The following is a 20872-nucleotide window of genomic DNA, read 5'->3' as shown; positions in this document are numbered from 1 at the left end:
ACCCAGGCGAGAAGACGGAGCTAGCTTCGCAACACACCGTCGCCGTCGGCTAGAAGCTTTGCAGCCAAGGAGTGCGTACAGCCTGCGTAGTGCGCCGGCGGTGCCGCAAGTGGAGGCGGACAGAAGCATTGCCGTGGCCGGCGGGGACGAGCACACCGGCGGCGATATGGAGAGATTGAGCTGGATAGAAATCACGATTTGGAGATGGGGAGGTGGGGAATGAGACGGCTGCTGCTTTACGATTCGTATCGCCAAGTGTCGCCTTGGGGAGAGGGTCGCACGATCAGCTTTGTACGACCCGGTCGCATAGGAAAAACATGCCTGCCAAGATAAACCCAAGGGGAGTCCGTTTCCACTTCCGGCCGGGCTCCGACCTTATCTTCCTCTCGGATCGGATGTCTGTACGTACAGTCCGACCTCAACTCAAAGTCTCAAACTCCCGGAAAAACATGCCTGCCAAGATACCAATATATACAGCTGCGTACGTGCCAAAATCAACATCGGAAATTCCGATCTACTCAAACCTAAACGGCAGGCAGCCGGAGCTTTTCTGAGCAAATAACCGACTGCCCGCGCGAGAAGAAGTAAACACCGCAAGGTGCAATGGACGCCGTCGCCGAGGATGCCGTGGCATCTAGTACCAATATTCATCAGATTCAGGAGGGTGACCTCGTGAGGGTCGGGCCGAAAGGCGACCATGGCACGGTGGCCCATCTCCCGGGGCTATACTACACCGGCCAACCTCTTCTCCCAGCTGCCACGTTCAGGATTTTCCGTGTCGACGGCACAATGGAGACCGCAGAGGCACGCGACATCACCATCATAGACAGGGGCTACTTCCGCAGTGGCCAGTTCGTCGTGTCGGCGTCAGATATTCATGGTCGGGTCGGCGTCGTCACGGAATCCAACACCACGCTCGACCTCGTGAAGCTCGTCGGCCACGGGGAGCCACCGGTCATGGCGATGACCGGGGTGGCACCGGGATGCCTGCGGCGCGTCCGGGAGCTCTGCCTCGGCGACTTTGTCGTGTCCGGGCCGTGGCTCGGACGGGTTGTCAAGGTGCCCCTCGAGCTCGACGTGGTGTTTGACGACGGCGCCCTCTGCAGGGTCATCGGCGGCACGCCGTTGACGAAGCTATGCCCAGTCGTGGCCACAAACAAACGCATTTTTCACGACCGGATGAAATCGAGCTTCTACCCGGGCCTGCGTGTCACCTCGCCGGCGGACGGCTTCAAGTACTGTCGGTGGCTTCGTGGATACTGGAAGCCCAGCCGCAAAGTGGGCACCATCGCCAAGGTTCAGATCATGGGATCTCTCGTCCACTGGATCGCCTCTAAGCACCACGGCGCCGACCCGCGGCTAGTCCAGGAGTCCGCTCCTCCCGCCTACCAGGATCCTGCCGATTTGACCTTCTTCTGCTCCGCCTACGATTGCTACTGGGGCGTCGGGGATCGCTGCTTCCTTCGAGACACACAAGAACAAGGACCCAAGGAGGAGAACACGATGCACCACCGGAAGCTCCTCCACCTGGATGGGCGTAGGCGGACGCGGCAGAGGCAGCCGGCGGAGGTCGAGCAACCCATGAGCGTCGCCAGCACCCGCACCACCGTCGACGTGCTCTGGCAGGACGGCACGAGGCAGAGTGGGGTGCCGTCCACTTGTCTTCTCCCCTACCAGATGACGAGCGAGCACGAGTTCTTCCCGGGGTTCTACGTTGTCGACGGCGTGGCGCCCGGCGCTAACGCCGCAGCCGATGATGTACCCGTCGTAGACAATGCTACTGGTGCACAGACTACTGAGACCAGGCGCGTCGGCACTGTCCGATGCGTGAACTCCGAGGACCAGACAGTAGGCGTGTCATGGTTCAAAGAGTCGTCGAGCCCCGACGAGGCCACAGAGATCGACACCGTGAGCGCCTACGACTTGGCATTGCAGCCAGGTCCCCATGCTTTCTATGGACATGTCGTCATACGCCGGCCACCGTCGGGATATCCTGATGCCAGCGAGGTTAGAGCAGTAGCCGATCTTTCTTGGGTCGGCCATGTTGTCGACCTTGTTGATGGGCGTATCCAAGTCAAGTGGGCCGACAGCACCGTGTCAATGGTATGCACCCGCAGTATGGTTTTTCCAGCTTCTATTACCACATGCATGTATCTGCACCTGCGGTCTTCTCAGCTCACGTTTCAATAACCACTCATGGATTTGTTGGTCAATTGTGTTTCAGGTGTTGCCCGATGAGATTAGTATCGTCACTGAGCTGTACTACTGGGAACTAGAGGCTGAAATGGTCGGTGACGGCGACGACTGGGTGGAGGTTAACAGCGTCGACCATGAGCATGAAGATGAGGATTCGGCTAATAGTCTGGTATCTACCTAAACATCTATCTGGCATTACTATGCATCTATATAGGTTTGTAGCAAGCTGCAGGCAATTCTCCTAGTCACCTAATACTTCTACTATCAATGATGATTGAACTGCATTCCCAATACAAAAAGACGATTGAACTGAACTATCTGCAATCTTTTGTTAAGATATTAGTATTGTTTAGTAATCAATTGACGCGGCTTCCTAAATAAACTTATGATGTTGATTGCAGTACAATGAACCACAAAACCCACCTGAAGGTAGCAATGTCCAGGGTGACATTGATCCAGTGAATGAGGAGGACGGCGATTTGGTGGATGAAGATGACAGTACAGCAACAAAAGCAAGCCGGAAGGTTGCTATCATCCAGTATATGTCCCAACTGGCACGCCAAGTGTTGGCTCAAACCATGAGATATTTTGGCAATAGGTTGTTGTCGTCGTCACTTGGCTCGGAATTAGCTGGAGGGACGGCCAATGAGGGAGCTCATGTGGCTGTACCTGATGGTCATCACAGTACAAGCAATCATGATGCGATTCACGCCATACCGGCTGCACTAACCAGCAACGACACATGTGCTGATGATGATGGCTGTGCCGAGAAGGTCAAAAATATTGAACACCCCACCGGTGATGAAGATCAGTTTCACTTCCCATATTTTGATGTTACGCATAGCCCTCTTGATCACCATTACATCGACAACGTGGGGCAGGTGGGTTCACCACCCAAAATTACATTTCTTTTCTGTTTCCAGTTATAAGGCTTGGTTTTCAGATTTTACTTGAATTTGTAAAACTCACCTTAATTCAACATCAGGACATGAAATTTTACTGTTCTTTTTCAGGGCCCTAGTGGTGGAAAGAGGTGGGTCAAAGCAGTGCAAAAGGAATGGAAAATACTGGAGAACAACAACTTGCCAGACACCATATATGTGCGAGTGTTCGAGGATCGCATGGACCTGCTCAGGGCCGTGATAGTTGGTGCGAGCGGGACACCCTACCAGGACGGGATCTTCTTCTTCGACCTGCACCTGCCGCCATCGTATCCTGATGTGCCTCCGATGGTGTACTACCACTCATTCGGTCTCCGCCTCAACCCCAACCTCTACAACTCTGGCACAGTGTGCCTCAGCCTTCTCAACACCTTTGGTGGAGAGGCATCTGAAGTCTGGTCACCAGCTACATCCAGTCTCCTGCAGGTCGCCGTCTCTATCCAGGGTCTAATACTCAACGACCAACCATACTACAATGAGGCCGGTTATCAAAGCCTAGTCGACAAGCCAGAGGGATGCCGCAATGCATTGCCATACAATGAAAATGCTTACTTGCTCACCCTTCGGACCATGCTCCACCTGTTGCGACGACCGCCAAGTGGATTTGAGGGATTCGTCAAGGATCACTTCTGCCGCCGGGGGAGGTTCATTCTTCGAGCATGTGAGGCATACCTAAGAGGGTGTGTAGTTGGCATGCTCGATGGTGATGCATGCGCCACCAAAGGAAGTAAGGAGGATAGATCATGCTCGACCGGGTTAAGACTGGCGCTTTCCAACGTGTTGCCAAAGCTTGTGGCAGCACTAGCAGAGATTGGCGCCGAGGGGTGTGAGTGTGACAAGTTCCACGAGCTGCATGACCTGCTTATGGGCGGCGATAGAGTGCAACGTGCTTACTAGATCATCAAGTGCAGTAGTCCTTTGGTTGCGCATGTCTAGTATATACATTTTTGTATTGCCGTGTATGTATAATTTTTGCATTATCATTGTGACTTTATCCAACTAGTGATAAATGCCTCTTTACTGTTAATATTTATTTTATATCATTCGTAAATAGTTAAAGTACGGGCTCTCCATTTTTTAATTTATGTTTCCTTTTTAGAAACCAAACTTATATTTTATTTTCATTTATTATTTATTATTAGAGGAGAAAATACCAAATTATTTCAGTTACACCCAAGTATAAGAATCAAAAGTACCCGTTTGCAAAGCACAGGCCCTTTTGATAATATGTACCAACAACGTTAACCTACAACGCATCATGATTATCCCTCCCTCTGCACGGAAAAAAATTGCCGGTATGCAATCTCCATTGTAACACCATAGACGGCATCGCAAATCGCTTTCTCATACTGGGCACCGTAGAAGGTAAGATCACCTTGAAGGAGATGGTACGACCGTCAGCACCATGCCCAGGATCGGTTGCAACCTCAAGTCTCAAGTATATCGGAACAACCGCCCAAGGCCGCAGCAGCGGGATTTTGCCGCCGACAACCTCTGCTCCGTCCCCCTCTCGACGGAAAAATAGCATGACACTCCCGTCTCCGTAGAGCTCATGGTGCGCGGTGATCTCGCCGTAGATGTAGTAAACAGTGGTGCCGGGTGTTAGAAGACCGAGGCTGAAACACACATGTTGGCCTGTATGGCGCGGTACATGGGCACGAAGGTGACGTCGATGTCGCGGTCGTATCTTGTGGGCATGGTGTGGGTTATGACCTGGTTGCACGCGTATGGGTCCACTGCAAAGAAGAGGTTTCCAATGTCAGTCCTGCCATCATCATTATAGTCTTGGATCCCAAGCTCAAATGTAAGTGTTGTAGAAGGAAGAGGAGACCTAGATCCGTGATTTTGACGAGCCAAATTAGAGTCATGATCCCCCCCCCCCCCCCCCCTCTGAGTTCTTTATCAGTCTTGTTACTCTTTGTGTTATGGGACTCCTAGATGGTTAAAGTCGCTTGAAAGCTTCCAAGTTTGTAAAAGCTCTGAGAAAGTTTGTGAAGGCCGGGAGGTCACCTATAGACGTACCACACTACCACTTAGTGATTGAGCAAGGAACTTCTTGGCTGATGCTCAAGGAAAAGAAGGCTAAGTCATCGTGACCGTTGTATATATTTGTGCACAATAGCTACATGTAAGTTGCCTGAATTTGTAATTTGGGTAAGTCAATTACGTGGGAGAAAGAAGAAGAAGGCTGGAGGAAGAAGAAAGAAGAATTGCTGCAAGATCTTAATCCAACGGCTCATAAATCGACTTACCCAAAGTAAATTTGCAGGCGGCTTATGTATAGCTGGTCCCTTTTGTTTCAAGCCTCTCCAATGAAGATTAGAGTCGTTCAAAGGGCACGTACTTCCAGATACATTTTTGTTTGGCGGTACAGATACATTGATTTGTCATCGTGCCTTTGGTTATTTCATTCCTAGCTCATAAAAACAGTATGCCTCAACCTCGTCGTATAGAAATTGAACCAGCAAGTGTCAGACGTGAAGTAGTTCCAGTTTGATAATAATAGAGCATGCCTACTTGATCCATCAAGCACATTACTGGACCCACTAGCTCTTTATCTGGGCCATTTTATGTGCACATACATTGCATACGTTATTTTCAGAAATTAAGAGAAAATGTGATGAAAGCCGTAACAAAAATTAATTTAAATTGACATGGATTCATCGAGTGCTACTTTATGGATGACTTTTTTTTTTTTGCTCCTTGGATTCATCTTATTACTAGACCGTCTTATTCCCTGAAAAAAAAAAGATACTACACCGTCTTAGAAGGGGCATTATTTTGCTTGTGGTACAGTAATTGTCTGGCAAGCTGCTGCTGCCTGCAAGCACATGCTGGACCAACGGTGCACGACGATCCCAAACGCCTCACTCATGTCCAGCGTCTCTGGGGCCCGCCCCACCCGGAATCGACCAGTCAAAGTGGTACAGGAGGTTGCCCAGCACAAGCTCCATGGTTGTGGTGGCGAAAAGGGCTCCAGGGCACTGCATTGGGCCTGCTCCAAACGGGACAAACTCCATCTGCGGCCCTTGACTGTAGTACTCCACACCCATTCCTCGAATCTCTCTAGCCTGAACTCTGCGGCATCCTGACCCCAGTGCCTTGGCTTTGTACCCACCGCGAAGGCGTTGATGATGACGGACATGCCTTTGGGTATGTCATAGCCCATCACACGGCAATCCTCCTTGCTCGCCCTGTGGGTCAGATGCTGGGGGTCTTCCTCCTTTTCTAAGAAAATAAAAAGACCTTAACGTCTCCTTGATGACCATTTGAAGATAGTGCAGGTCGCCGAGGTCTGCTTTGGTGATGGTGGGCCTGCGGTGGTGTCCCAACTTCTGCTGGAGTTCGAGTTTCGCTCTTGCCATTGTCTTTGGGCTGTGCATGAGTTCGGCCATGGCCCATTCTAGGGTGGCAGCCGTGGTGTATGTAGCAGCTCCAAATATATCCTGGAACCATTTCGCAAATTATTAGATATTATTCTTTACCTTAATATACTACCTCTGTAACTTTTTATAAAACATTTTCAGAGTCTATGGTAGTGTCAAAAACATCTTATATTAAGTTATAGAGGGAGTATTACATTGCATGCATCAAACAGTTCATCTAACTAAAAGTTTGAACTGATGCAAAAGATCAAGCAATGTATTTTTAACATGCGTGAATTGATTAATGGTAGTTAAAGCTTTCGTTACACCCCCCCCCCCCCCCCCCCGGCCCCACGTAATGGACTTTTCAAAAATTGTACACATTTTCCTATGTAGAACTTATATGCTGCAGGGTTCGTACAATTCCCGTCGCACAACACTCCCTCATGGGCTCAGCCCGTATAGTCTTTTTAGACTTCTTTTTTTTTTGCGACTATAGTGTTTCTAGACATACACTTAAAAAAGAATGGATGTCCTACCTGTGATTCGAACTGCGGTCCTTATGCAGGATGTGTAAGTGCCCAAATCATCTGGGATATAGCGAATCTAATGTTCCTACCGACCTTGTTTTCTACTTCTTGTGTGAGATAGTTAACGCGAAGAAAAATATACAGCAGCTTCACTCTTTGGGTTTTCTTTGTTTCTTTTTTTTCACGGTTTTCGCTCAGGTTTTTAGTTTTGCTCTTTTGTTCATAAAATACAAATATTCTTATTTTAAAACATTGTACATAAATTTTGAAAAATGTTCATGTCTTTCTAACTTGCTCACAATGTGAAAACACGAACATTTTTTAAAAAGAGTAAACAAAATTTTGAACACGAACATTTTTTGAAAACCAGTAACAAATTTGGAATTCCAAAAAATCAGAAAATACAAAAAATATTTGAATTCTGGAAATTTTCATTTATGAGAAATAGAAACAATAAACAGAAAACACAAGAAGTCAAAGAAAACGAAAGAGGTAAAGAAGAAAACAGAAAAATGCGGTTTACTGCCTCGGAGATGGTTCCGAAAACCGGAACAATGGTTGGGAAGCCAAGGTTCCCAAAACTGAGAACGTTTTTTTGTGCAACTTTTCTTAGTAAACATTTAAAAAAAATTGTGAAAATTTTCAAATCCATGAATAGTACATAAACAATTGATAAAGTTTTTTTTTCAAATTCGCGAGCTCTTTGGCCGGCCCAATACGCGCCCGATGGGAGCAATGTTGTCGCCAAGATTTATTTTTTTCGTTAATTCATTTTTACCTTTTTTTAGTACAAAAATACAAGTTTTAAGTAACGGTTTCAAAACACAAGTTTTAAGTAACGGTTTCTAATAATGCAAAAGTTTGCGTCATTTCAAGGATGTCCACAAAAACTCCATGTTCAATAAAGGTTGTTCGGGTAAGGTGAGAAGGCTCGTCTGAGAGCAAATTGTTTTTTCAACATTCTTGAAATGGCCCCAATTTTTCCATGGCTTTTTATGACCAATTCAAGACACTGTGCCAAGTTGATTTGGTTTTCGATAAATCTGCATTTTTCTAGAGTTTTCTCAATAAAAGAAGATAGATAAAATGGCCAGATGTGTCGCAACTTGCATACGGTGTCGAAAATGGTTCGAACCTGGCATCTGGGTGCACCCTCCGTTGAACATGACCTAGTTTTGAACATTTTAAAAAAAGACCCCAACTTTTGCAGGCAGGTGGGCACGCCCATGGTAAGGATCCATGCTAGGTTTGAACGATTTTCAACACTGTATGGTAGTTGCGACACCTTCGGCTATTTATCTGCCTTTTATAACCGAGAAAATTCCGGAAAATGCCAAATTTGTCGAAAACCAACACAATTTGGCATGGTGCCTTTAATTGGTCATATAAGATCATGGAAAATTTTGGGGTCAGTTGATGGATCCCCAAAAAACATGCTCTCAGGCGGACACTTCTGGCCTACCCGAACACCCTCTGTTGAACATGATCTATTTTTGGACATGCATAAAATGACCCCAGCCTTTTTTAGTAGGTGGGATGCCCATGATAGACATCCATGCTAGGTTTGAACGAATTTCCCACACCATATGCAAGTTGCGTCACGTCCGGCCATTTATCGGCCAATTTTCACCGAGAAAACTTCAGAAATGTAAGAATTGTCGAAAACTCAAACAACTTGGCATGGTGCCTTGATTTGATTATAGGATGAGGTGGAACATTTCTGAGGCCACTTGAAGGATGTCAAGAGATGATGTACCCTCAGGTGGAGCCTTCTGGCCAACTCGAACACCCATCACTAAATATGGTCTAGTTTTGGACATTCTTGAAATGACCCTAACTTTTTCAAGCAGGCGGGCATGACCATCATAGTCATCCATGTCAGATTTGAATGATTTTTGACAACGTATGCAAGTTGTGACACGTCTACCCATTTATCGGTCGTTGACCGAGAAAACTCCGAAAAATGCAAAACTCGTCGAAAACTAAAACAACTTCGCATGGTGACTTGAATTTGTCATATAAGGCATGTCGGGAAACAAATTTCTTTTCTTTTATTGATTTAGAAAAAATTCATCAAAAATTCAAAATAAGTTCATCGATTTTGAAGAAAAGTTCATTGATTTGGAAAAAGAATCACAAATTTGAAAAAAGCTCATTGATTTAGAAACAAAGTTCATCAATTTTGTACGAAGTTCAACAATTTTCGAAAGCAAATCACCAATGTGCGAAATAGTTCACGAATTTGTGAAAAGAAACTGATCAAATGGGGAGGGGGGGAGTTCGGCAATTTGGAAGAAAATTCAAGAATTTGAAATTTTGTCATAATTTTCGAAAAGAAAATTCACGTATTTTAAAAAGTTCACGCATTTAAGAAAGAAAAAGGAAACAAAAAAAAGGAAAAACCAAACAGAAAATATTGCGCTCTTCCAGTGTTCCATTTTAAGAATAAAAAAACCTAGCACATGAGGTCTGGTTGCCCAGTTGGTCAATGCCGATGTGCTAATTCCTGAAGGAGCTCGGTTCAGCCACCGCACCAGCCGCGACGACAGGAAGAGGTCCATATGCCTCCTGCTGTCGGCACTTGCCGCCGAAGACGAGGTCGTTGGTCTTGAGTACCTCCATTGCCGCCTCCGGGGTGGACACGATGATGTTGGGCACTTCGCTGAGCCTCAACAACATGAGCGGGCCATGCCGGCGCGCCAGGCGCAGGAATGCACAATGCGGCTGCAGTCTCATACCGACGAGGTGGTGGAGACTGCCAATGACAGGGAGGTTGCATGGACCCGGAGGAAGCTTGGCTCCGGTGTCCTTACCACCCGGACCTTGCCTCGGAATCAATGATAGGAGATTCGTGGCTACAACTATTAGAGCATGGTTAATAGTATAGCGAACTGATGGCTATAAGAAACTGACATGTCATCTAGAGTCATCATCTATTGTCACTCATATAGTAGTGTGGACTATATGGTTGGCTATAACATTAGTATTATCTTTTTCTACCTTCTCTCTTTCTCTTTTTTATATTTATTATTTGTCTAGGAATACGTATATAGGTAGACTTTTGCATGAGAGCCCATCCCCCTCCTATTTTTTATCTCTCTCCTCCATGTAAGCAAAAATGTCATGTAAGCAGGCTATAAGCTCACTATTGTGCTTGCTCTTATACATAAGGTTCCGTAAGAGAGTTGGTCAATGTCCATGGCAAGTAGAGCTTCGTCTCTCCGGTCCAACTGCGTGCTGGATGTTTATAGTATAGTGTTGCCACATTGAAGACAAGTCATCCAAGAAAACAGGAATGACACACAACCTACGGGAGCGAAAGTGTCCTTGAGCTCACGGTGAACAGTAAAATAAAGAAAAAAAATTGTGATAAAAATTGACAAAAGTTTCAAGTGCTTGCAAAAATTCGTTATGGAATCATATTCCTGTAAGGCGGCCAACAAATTCAGTGCTCCAAAATGCTTTTGAAAGTAGCATTTTCAGAGTACCAATTTGTTTCCACGTCTTCTAGAAATGTGATTCCATGATGAATTTTTGCAAGCACTTGAAACTTTTTTAAATGTTTGCCACACAAAAATTAGATGTTTTTTGCAAAAAAAATCAATTTTATTGTTCACCCGAGCTCATTTGAGGTTGGGCTCAGAAACTTTGCATCCGTACGGGAGCTGCTCCCTCACAAATAACTAGTACAGTTGACGGCTGAGATGGAGACCCCAATCTAGGAGCAATGCTACACCTACACGAGGTTTGTACCGGAAGAAAAATTCGAGAATGAATTAGCCACTTTGCCAAGCTTTTTTATAGTGTTTTTATTAACACAAAATGTAGCATCAAACGAATAGAAAGCATGAACGCATGATGAGTAATAACCGGCCTTGTATTTTTGTATAAGCCTATTGCTATTTCTTAGGTATTCCGGTTAGCCCAGTCCTTAGTGTAAGCTGATCAAGCCGATCAAGTACCGGACAAGGCCCTCGGCTTAAATCATGGTATGGCGGGTATATCGGAAAATCTGTTTCTGATCCCAGGCTCAGATGCACCTTATATCACAGCCATTGAACCACATGGGGATAAGTGTCTGCCAGTGTATTGCAGTTCGTATCTGGCACCGTATTGTTGATAAAAATGAGGGCCCATGTCAGTCATTATGATGGGTCGGTGGCCCAACGGCAACACCGGACCAGGTTGACTCACGGCACGGGCCAATTTCTGTGCCGAACTGAGCCGGCACCCGGCGACGACAACTACCTTTTGGGTGCAGCCGCGAATGCCCCCGCTTCGAGTTTCAGGGTGTCTACGTTGAACGAACGACTCCAAGCAAATCGCCCTCGCTCAGGACTGTTCAAGATGCGCAAGGAGTCCTGTCTGAACGACTCCTAAGCAAATCGCGTCCGGCGAGCATGAAATTTTTCAGTTAATACACTGAAGAAAACTGAGGAACAAAGTATCTGAAATCATGCCAAGGCTACTGCTAATACTAGAGCGATAACCTGCTTCTCTTAGGTTACCAAAATGCAAAACAATCATGCATCACCATCATTGAGCATCTAATCTACTGATTTTCACTGCTGAAGTAAAATTCCGGCAAATCAGGGACGCGATTTACCTCTTGGCCCACCCAGGAGCTTCCTGGTTGACCTTCCCCATGGACAGCACCGACTGCCCTTTCTTCCTCGGATGCACTTCTTCTCCACTCCGTGACTGAAGCCCAGTTTCAAATCCAACCACCTGCCCACAGCTGGAGCCGCCACTAGACGGAAGCAAAGCAAAGCTCCAAGTTGTCAGCTGCCACTAGAAGATGCGCCGCCACCACCGACGGGAAACGAAAAATAAAATCGATAGAAAAGTTCATGCACAGCATTTTCAGAGGAAGAAAAGCTTAGGATTCCTTTGCCTCCTGTCGGCGCCGCCGCCGGTCCGCCTCGTCTCCAGTGGCCTTAGGGCCATGGCGGCGCGGTTGATCCCGGCTCTTGCCGGCGGGAGGGCTCCGTTTTTAGATGTCTCCTCAAGTTTTGTTAGGGTTTGTGTCCTGCTCAGAAAGACGAGACGGTGGCGGCTCCCTGAAGATGGAATAAGGTCTTCCCCGCCTAGCCCCCGTTCCGGTGGTGTGTCTAGTATCATCGGTGAGCGTGTGGAGGTGTGTCTCCGGCAGATCTATCATTGGTGGATTTGCTCGGATCTGGTCGTAGTTCGTCTACGTTTGTGTTTCTTCAGGTTAGATCCTTTCGATCTACGCTACTCTTCATCGGCGACGGTTGCTGTTCTGTTGCACTGGTTCTATGGGGCCTTATCACGACGACTTTCCGACTGTCTACTACAACAAAGTTTCCCCGGCTCCGATGAGGGAGGGGCGATGACGGCGGCACGCCTTCGACTCGCTTCAGTGCTCGTAGTCGTCGCTAGGTGGTCTACGGACCTGAATGTAATTTTTATTATTTTTGGTGTTCGTTGTATTGCCATGATTAAAGATAAATAGATTGGAAGTTTTCTCGCAAAAAAAGAAAAATGACACCGTAACAATACCACGAACTCACCTGTCCACCAGAAGCAGTTCCACAGAAAAATTAGAAGGGGATTTTTCGAAACAGATGAATATGCCGATCTAGCACTATTGACATCACGAGGCAAATTTATGTGTCTCAAACTACCTGTCCGACGGCTTGGCTTTTCGTTGACATCACGCTGGGTCAGGCTCGTAACGTCGCCCACGACCTGTACCACAGCTCGGGACTGCTACATGATGGAACGACGCATGTGCGATTCGAAATAGGCCTCCCGCTGTACAGGAACGACCCACCGTCTGCACTGTTCTCTGCGGTATACTGCCCGTATCCAATTTTCCAGGGCCCCAAGTCTGACGTGACGGACCCATTTTTCAACATCTCTAGGGACTATTGAACGATTAGGATATCAGGTTCATCTGGACCTGGGCACCGAATCACCCTGTCCGAGTATATCTCAAAACACACTCATCTTCGTGTGTGCGTGTGTGTGTGTCCGTATGTGTCTCTCTCTGTGTAAACCAATCATAATACACTCGGTTTACGTTGCGGCTCGGCGAGCTATATGCCGATAGTGCCCTTGGATAGACGCGAGTTATCGTTGACACATGGCAGCCCCAAAGGCCCGCTCGGAGGATTGGATGCCAAGCAGCACACACTTGGTGAGCTATATGTCGTATGTGACACACACTCGGCTTATAGACGGCCTAGTGACACGACTGTTAGCACAAACCAACCGACAAAGGGCTTCATGTTTCGTAGCACCACAATTTAGCACTCGGCATATGCTTTCCGAGTACGTGACAAAGTACACTCGCGGCTTACACCTGGTTGTCGACTATGTAAGCTGAGCCCTGCCGAGCGTAGCACTTGGCTTATAGGTAGCCGAGTACTTCTTTTTTTTCAGCCCTTAACCTAGTATACTGGGTAGTCGGCTTCTTCTATTGTTATTCCAATACTGATCCGTGCTGGCAGGGTATGGTTGATGCACTGATGCCTCTGCTAACCTAGCAATGTTCCTTTTTTCTCCATTGCGTGCTTGTAGGGTATGGTGGACTCCGATCGTAGTATAGTAGTGCTCCAAGGAACAAGATGAACGTCCTTTTTTCATTAATTACCCATTTACAATATAAATTCACTTATATCTCATTGAAAATCTCTTTTTTGCAAAATTATCTGACTGAAATTCTCTTTTGTGTTTCACAGATTTCTTTGTTTAACATTAATGTGATTCATTTTTCATTATAGTATTTAGCATATAATAACATCTTAACTTTAAAGCAATAATAGTTGAAATGACTCTCCTTTAACTATTCCAACAATTACATAAAGTCGTGTATTTTAAACATGTGTATCCGCAAAAAAACGTATTTTAAATTAGGAGTTTTACCACAACCAATATGGTCACTTTATGCTAAAATAAAGAAAATAACATTGGCATGAGATATAATTTACTGTTTTATTCATAAACTTATTATGAACAATAACAACGTTGCCCACACATGTGTGCGGACCATTGTGATAGTTTTCAGAAATGTAGCAGGAAGAGCAATACAGTTTTGTTTGACGGTGTAATGTAATTTATTAATCCACAACATACAAATATTGAATTAGCAAATATTGTGATAATACATGATTGGTATTTGGTCTTGCCGGAAGTCTTGTTGATGCACCAGGAACCACGTGACTGGGCTAGCTTAGAATTCCAAGTCTGTTCAGGCAGACGATGTTGATATGGAATCAAATACCTCCAGATCCCATCACATCTATGGCGTGCCTACCACAGAATTTCATTCTTATTCCTTTTTTTTTGCGGGTAAATTTTATTCATAATCCATGCATACACTTGATATGTGATTTTTCAACTATTATTACAAGTGACCTCTTCTTGCAGGAACTATTGCAAGTGACCTGTCAGACTAGACCATGAAAATATGGAAGATTTCGTAGGTATGTGATCGAATGTGTGGATAGATTTATAAAATTCCACATGCTACAATTGTGGAGTCGGGTGGAATAAAGTCGTCATGTCTTGCTATCCACATGATTTTCAACAAGACCACCATGCATCTTTGGCAATATCAATCTTGATATAGGCAAAGTCTCTAATAATACTTGGTGGTGCATCCAGGAAACTTGGTTGGCACGTCATCTTGGAAGTCATGTTTGTGTTGATATCTACGTGTTGAGGAACTTTGATTAGTCAAGACGCTGATTGAAAGAGATGCCTCAACTTTAGGCTGCATATATAGGCCACGACTTTGACTAACAAAGTGACAAAATAAGCTTCACACCTAGGATTGATATGTGGAGGTCCTTTTGGAAGTTGCTCCACAAGGAACCTTGCTATGAGTTGGTGCTGCAAGAACCACATGACTAGCCTAGTTTAGAATTCCAAGTCTTTGTTCAGACAAGATGTTGATATGGAATCAACTACCTCCAGATCCCGTCACATCTATGGTGTGCCAACCACAGAATTTCATTCTTATTCCACACACACACACACACACACACACATGTTCAGACAAGATGTTGATGTGTAATCAACTACCTCACATCTATGGTGCGCCGACCACACACACACACACACACACTTCAATTTGTTTTTTCAACTATTATTTCAAGTGACCTTTTCTTGCGGGAACTATTGCAAGTGAAATGTGAGACTAGGACCAAGAAAATATGGAAGATTTCAGAGGTATGTGATCAAATGTGTGGAGAGATTTAGAAAATTACACATCTTACAATTGTGTAATCGGGTGGATTAAACTCATCATGTCTTGCTATCCATGTGATTTTGAAGAAGACTTCCATGCATCTTTGGCAATATCAATCCTGATATAAGCCAGTCTCGAAGAGCGTCTCTAGAAGATCCCATAAACCGGGCTATCCAGCAAAATAACTCCTAGTTTAAGGGATGGAGGCCATTTTGCCGGGACGAATAGATCATGTATATTCGACCGTCCTAGAAAAAATTTGCGGGATCCAGGATACGTCGGCCCATTTCCTCCATATCTACAGGAATTTCCCTTGTTTTTTCCGGAACCCCTTTCCCTTGGTGCGAACCAACTTGCAGCTGCTTCATTTCCTGCCTCCCGCACCACCGCCGCCTCCGACCTTGACATCAGGCCTCGTGGCGCCGAAATTCGATCGGATGGAGTACGCGTAGCAGCCAGGTACAATCAGCAGTCGGATGGAGGTGGTGGAGAGGGTGGAGGGTTCGGCAATGGCGGCGGTGTTGGGTTTGAAGGTGGTGGAGGGGGTGGAGGGTTCGGCACTGGGGGTGTTGGTGCCATGGATAGTGGTGTTGGGTTTGGAGGTGGTGAAGGGGGTGGTGGCTTTGGCAATGATGGTGGAGGTGCGTTTGGAGGTGGTGTTCGTTTCGGCCGTGGTGATGGAGATGGGATTGATGCTTCGGCAAACCATGTGGATGGCGGTGGTGGTGGTGGTGGTGCTACGAGCGGTGGTGCTTGTTCTCTGAACCAAGTTGAAGATGGTGCTCATTCTCCGGTCCAAGTTCATGAAGATGGTGGTGCTACAGGCGGTGGTGATGATCTTCGCAACAATGAGGATGTTGCTTGATTTCTCCATGACCATTGGTCATTTGAGAATCTTTTGTTTTGTTTGATCGCGCATTTGTAAGGCTAAACTTGCTACCTCGTATGTTGCACATGACTTTGGATGTGATGAACTAGTGTGATGATGAACTAGTGATGTATATATAATAAATTTCATCTATTCATATACAAACACTTGTAAATATTGTCCTATGAAGTCTTTTGCTACCACAAGCCCTCCGGTGCGGAATAGATCCCGTAAACACGACCCGCAAAACATTTACAGGATGGGTTTATGGGGTCTGTTCCGCAGGAGGGATCACAGTACCACAAAAAAAATTAGAGGAGTTCGTAAACGATTTTTCCAGGATGAGTTTTTGCCGGATCTGCTAGAGTTGCCCTACAATACTTGGTGGTGCATCCAGCAAACCTGGTTTGCACATCATCTTGGGAGTCATGTTTGTGTTGTGGAATTCCGATTTGTCAGGATGTTGATTGAATCAGATACCTCCAACTTTTGGCTGCATATATAGCCCACCACTTTGACTAACAAGGCGCCCAAATCAGTTTTATTATGGGTCGGAGGGAGTATTGTTTTACCAAGTTTTGTAGATTGTGTGTACATTCAATAATCTGCTTCCGGCAACCATTTTACATTGCATGTTAGCGCCATGGTTCCATTTTGCAAAAGAAAAAACATTAACTATCACAATAATATTATTCCTTTTCTAAAATGAAGTATTATATATTATATAAAAATAAAATTCATGTTGAGAAACTCCTTCTCTCCTGTTAAATCAAATGGTACCTTTTATTTACTTCTTTATTTAATTAAAAAAGGACTACACTACAAATCTGATGTCGGATTTTTGAGCATTGCGGATTGAACGTTTTTCATGGCAATTTGTGTTTGCCGAGGATGGAAAGTTTAGTTGGCTAGCATGGCAATCCATCTTAGTGTATTTTTTGCTAGAAAACTTCCTTTGCTCGCCAACTAAACTTGTCATGCTCATCTCAACATAAATTGCCATGAAAAATGTTCGATTTGCCATGCGTGACAATCTAACAAAAATAGTATTTCCGTAAAAATCAAGTGATTCTCAGTGAGGTACCAAGTTGTGATACAATTACAAGAGTTCACCTCTCTGTCAGCTACATGCATGATTAACTTATTGCAATATAAATTAGTGCGAGGACAAAACCTAGATGCAACATAGAAGCCATGTCAACTCTCAGAGAACAGACTCAAACTTAGTGATCGAAAGCCTAGGATGTGACTCATAGAAGAGCCCTTGATGCCTTAAAAAACCACTCAACTAATTATGAAATACATTAGAACCTCAAGGATGAGGACATAACCTGGACGCAACCTAGACAATTTGCATATGAAACGAGCAAAATAGTAGTCAAATAAATATGCAAAATGCTAAAGAGTGCATGTTGTCCATGAACAACCATAGACTACGACTCATTTAGCGGTCCTATCAAGTCATGACACCCATCCCAATGTCCCAGGGCCATCCTTCTCCGCCTCATCTCTATATAAAAAGGAGGGGGGCTATGGTGAGAGAAAGCCTAACACTACCTTCACCCCTAACTCCGCTTAGCGTTGTTGGTCCTATATTACCGTGAAGCCTCCAGAAATAATTATTGAGGATTTTTGCACCACTATCTTTGAGGGGGGAATAGAGAGGAGAGCTTTTCTCTCCTGGAGGGTGGCTGATCTACCGAAATCCTTCCCCTCTGTGTAGGGAAATTGAAGCCATTGACATCACCAACACTCTGATCATTGTGGGGACCATCATCACCAACTCTATCATCACTAGATCCATCATCACCAGCATCATCATCACCCCCACCATCTTCATCTCCATTTAAATCTATGGACTATTACCTCAGACTAGCTGCTAAAATCACTTCTTGGTGTTGATTACTTATTTGTACTTTATGCTTAGTGATTATTTGCTAAAAGATTTGTCCTCTGGAAACATCTTCGCCACCGGCCTACATTCAGGATGGGGGGGCATTGAAACAAAATGCTTCTACCACCAGAAGAATCAAAGACCGAATGAGTCGGGAGAAGATGCAAAAAGGAAAAATGTGGACACTTACACTCTGTGGAGGATGATCTGTACTAGATAGTGTGATGTGTGCCTCTTTATCCAGATCACTGTCTCATTGTCAGGCTCTTCAACTTAAGTGTGAACTGTTCAATGCTAAGTTCTTACTGTGGAATCCTGGTCCACTCTAAACAGATGATTACGGCCACAATGATGAACCCTCGACTAGAGTGATAGGATACACCAGGCCACCAAGTCTTGATGAGATCAACCCGAACAGATTTTCCGCTTGTAGCTCCTAGACTCGATTTAACACTCGGTGAACCTCAGGTTTCTCTTCAGCTGAAGGCTTCTCATTCCAACTGATTTTTTAAGCAGGCCCGGGAGACCTTCATGGCCACTCATCGCACGCTCATGTTGGAGATAACACCATCCCTCTTCTCATTAGGTGACGGTCTCCGAGAGCTTCAGACCAAAATATCCAGAGGGCGATAAGGGTTGGATGCTAGCACCACCACACGTCCTCATTCACCAGTCGAGGCCTCACGGAGGAGAAGCATTTCCAAAACCCCAATGAGGATAAACCCCCAAGAAGCATTGTGAAAAATCATGAGATATGGAAGGCACTATTTGCATAGAGGCGATGGAGTTGCGGATTATAAAAAATAGAAGCCCTCACACGAAATTGTGAAGATGGTAGGTCAATCCACGTGCAATATGAGCCAACACAAGCACCCGCTCCCCTATGCGAAGAGTAGGCTTCATCTCGCCCACCAACAGTCTCCATTGAACAAAGACACATAAAGGAATCAATCTGGTGCCTTCATACATATTCTACACACCTTCATCTACTAGCAATGTCAGCCAATCCCCCTATTTCCAACAACTCGGAGAAAAAATGACAGTAGTTGATCCACTAGGGGTAGCGTCGGCCGTGACCTTCATCGTAATGTGATACATGATTGAGGGAAAGGGTGGTGCAGGGCAGATCTAGCATACCACCTGCTCGACTTGGTTCCAAGAACATAGGAGCCGAGAAGAGGAAGCAATGTAGGTGGGCAAAGCTACCTCGCTCCCACGGAGCACTTTCAAATAGGCAAGTGGAGGTGAACCGCTTGGCCTGGCAACCGCGCTAATCATGGAAATTTAAAACCCATAATATCAAAACCGGCAAGGAATCACCTACCACATGGCAAAGAATCGTGTCTTCAATAGCATAACTATGTGTATCTCGTGTGTTAATCGCTCGTCATTTTTTTGAAAGATCCACCGGATCGCTGGCATTCATTAATTTAGTAGAGAGCCTATGGTAAAACATGGGTTGATCAAGTGATCGGGGGTGACAAAATAGAATACGGGACTCCACAGCTGACCACCGAAGTGATGATAAGCTGACAAAAAAATTAAAACTGCTATCTCTAAGGTTACATCCCCAAAGGGGCTCACTAAATGTTTGGCTCCTGCTAGCCTCCATTGCTCAATGTTGTTTCTGATTGCCTTGACCACCTCTGCTTGCGTTGTTATCTTACAATGGAAAACACTGCGTTTCTTGCCCTCCAAATCTCCCAGGTGATCATCATTATCATTGTTTTGATTGCTCTTCTTTGCATTTGTGGAGTCCTTCCGATGATTGTGGTGGTGGCATTTGTAGTGCTTTGGAAGACCACACCCATGGCTTGTGTTGCTTCACAACCTCGCCACCCAGCTGCCTCGTCCCAGATGTTCACGGAGAAAGGACACTTCCAGAAAAGGTGAACAGAGGTTTCCAAGCTCCGAAAACTGAGCGGGCAGAAATATCAGTTTGGCCATCCTCATCACTGAAGACAATCATTGCACCACAGCCGGTTGAGTTTTAACAACCAGTTGAAAATCCTGACCTTGGACGGGGCCTAGGCCTTCCATATGATCTTCTGGAAACCTGGCGATGCTTGTTCCATATGATTTGCATCCTCATCGTTGGAAACCCGCTCGCCATTGCATCGCAGCTTCCATATATGCCTCGGCCCACCAATGGTATAGTGACAACAGTCTACCTCACTCGCACCTTGCACCGAACCCAAAGGGCGTCTGCCTCGGGGTAGTGCCATTGGGTACAATCCACTTGATGGCTCAAACTAAATGTGTGCAGCCGATGGGACATCATGGTCAATATTGTCTGATGACTACAACTCGTCATGCAGCATGGATGTCACATGGACTAAAAGCTTGACTAAATCAGGCTAGAAGACGTGCAGTCCATGAACCAGGCAAGGGGTTCACTCTATCCTCCAGGCAGTTTGGCAACATCATCCGGCTTCCTGCCAAATCAATTTACTCGGGCGATCGTCGCCGTTGAGAAAAGGCATTGAAGATCGACCCCCACAAGTCCCCGGTCACTGGACAATGCTAGTCAAAGAACGGACTCAACATTCTCAACGACATAAGTTTATTTCATAACCAAATGCCTAAGTCTGATGACTTAGTTCTGAAGATGAGGATCGAAGGAACGGACCGCTTCTGCTCCATAGTTGACAATGACCCACTAGGATAAGTCCAGGCGTTCCTCGAAATCACTTGGAATTTATGATACGCTCCCTGACAAGCCGCAAGCCAAGTTCCCCACCGAACACACTGGGTAACGCTAAGTATATTGTACAAACTGCCTCTTAATAAACTTTTCAAGTAGCTTGTGTGATTCAATGAAGGCCTCTCTTCAGGTTGCCAGTGACAATCGCAGTTAGTT

The 20872-nt window shown here is 45.6% G+C and overlaps 2 protein-coding genes across 2 annotated transcripts; one reads left to right on the top strand and one right to left on the bottom strand.

Annotated features, from left to right (window-relative positions):
* The first annotated feature begins 603 nt into the window (after window positions 1-603).
* On the top strand, window positions 604-4034 carry LOC109753429 (probable ubiquitin-conjugating enzyme E2 23). Its single transcript, XM_073509501.1, has 5 exons — window positions 604-1050; window positions 1369-2103; window positions 2225-2365; window positions 2598-3077; window positions 3210-4034. Exons 1-5 carry the CDS (start codon window positions 604-606, stop codon window positions 4032-4034), a joined length of 2628 nt encoding a protein of 875 aa, XP_073365602.1.
* Window positions 4035-4739: 705 nt separating this feature from the next.
* On the bottom strand, window positions 4740-9711 carry LOC109753428 (costunolide synthase-like). Its single transcript, XM_073506768.1, has 3 exons — window positions 9562-9711; window positions 6384-6583; window positions 4740-4968 (listed from the first exon to the last, which is right to left on the bottom strand). The coding sequence occupies exons 1-3, from the start codon at window positions 9709-9711 to the stop codon at window positions 4740-4742; spliced, it is 579 nt and encodes a 192-aa protein (XP_073362869.1).
* Window positions 9712-20872: the final 11161 nt, after the last annotated feature.

This window comes from Aegilops tauschii, chromosome 2, assembly GCF_002575655.3.
Source record: "Aegilops tauschii subsp. strangulata cultivar AL8/78 chromosome 2, Aet v6.0, whole genome shotgun sequence".
Lineage (NCBI taxonomy): Eukaryota > Viridiplantae > Streptophyta > Magnoliopsida > Poales > Poaceae > Aegilops > Aegilops tauschii.
This window is presented reverse-complemented; position numbering and strand designations above follow the sequence as displayed.

Bases quoted from the DNA above. Each gene is read 5' to 3' on its own strand.
- LOC109753429 (XM_073509501.1), top strand. From the start codon at position 604: ATGGACGCCGTCGCCGAGGATGCCGTGGCATCTAGTACCAATATTCAT. The intron at 2,366-2,597 runs GTATCTACCTAA...TGTTGATTGCAG, and splicing joins AGGATTCGGCTAATAGTCTG to TACAATGAACCACAAAACCC. The intron at 3,078-3,209 runs GTGGGTTCACCA...GTTCTTTTTCAG, and splicing joins ACATCGACAACGTGGGGCAG to GGCCCTAGTGGTGGAAAGAG.
- LOC109753428 (XM_073506768.1), bottom strand. From the start codon at position 9,711: ATGTTGTTGAGGCTCAGCGAAGTGCCCAACATCATCGTGTCCACCCCG. The intron at 6,584-9,561 runs GTGGCTGAACCG...AAATGGTTCCAG, and splicing joins CTGTCGTCGCGGCTGGTGCG to GATATATTTGGAGCTGCTAC. The intron at 4,969-6,383 runs GTCTTTTTATTT...TCACGGATCTAG, and splicing joins GTCATCAAGGAGACGTTAAG to GTCTCCTCTTCCTTCTACAA.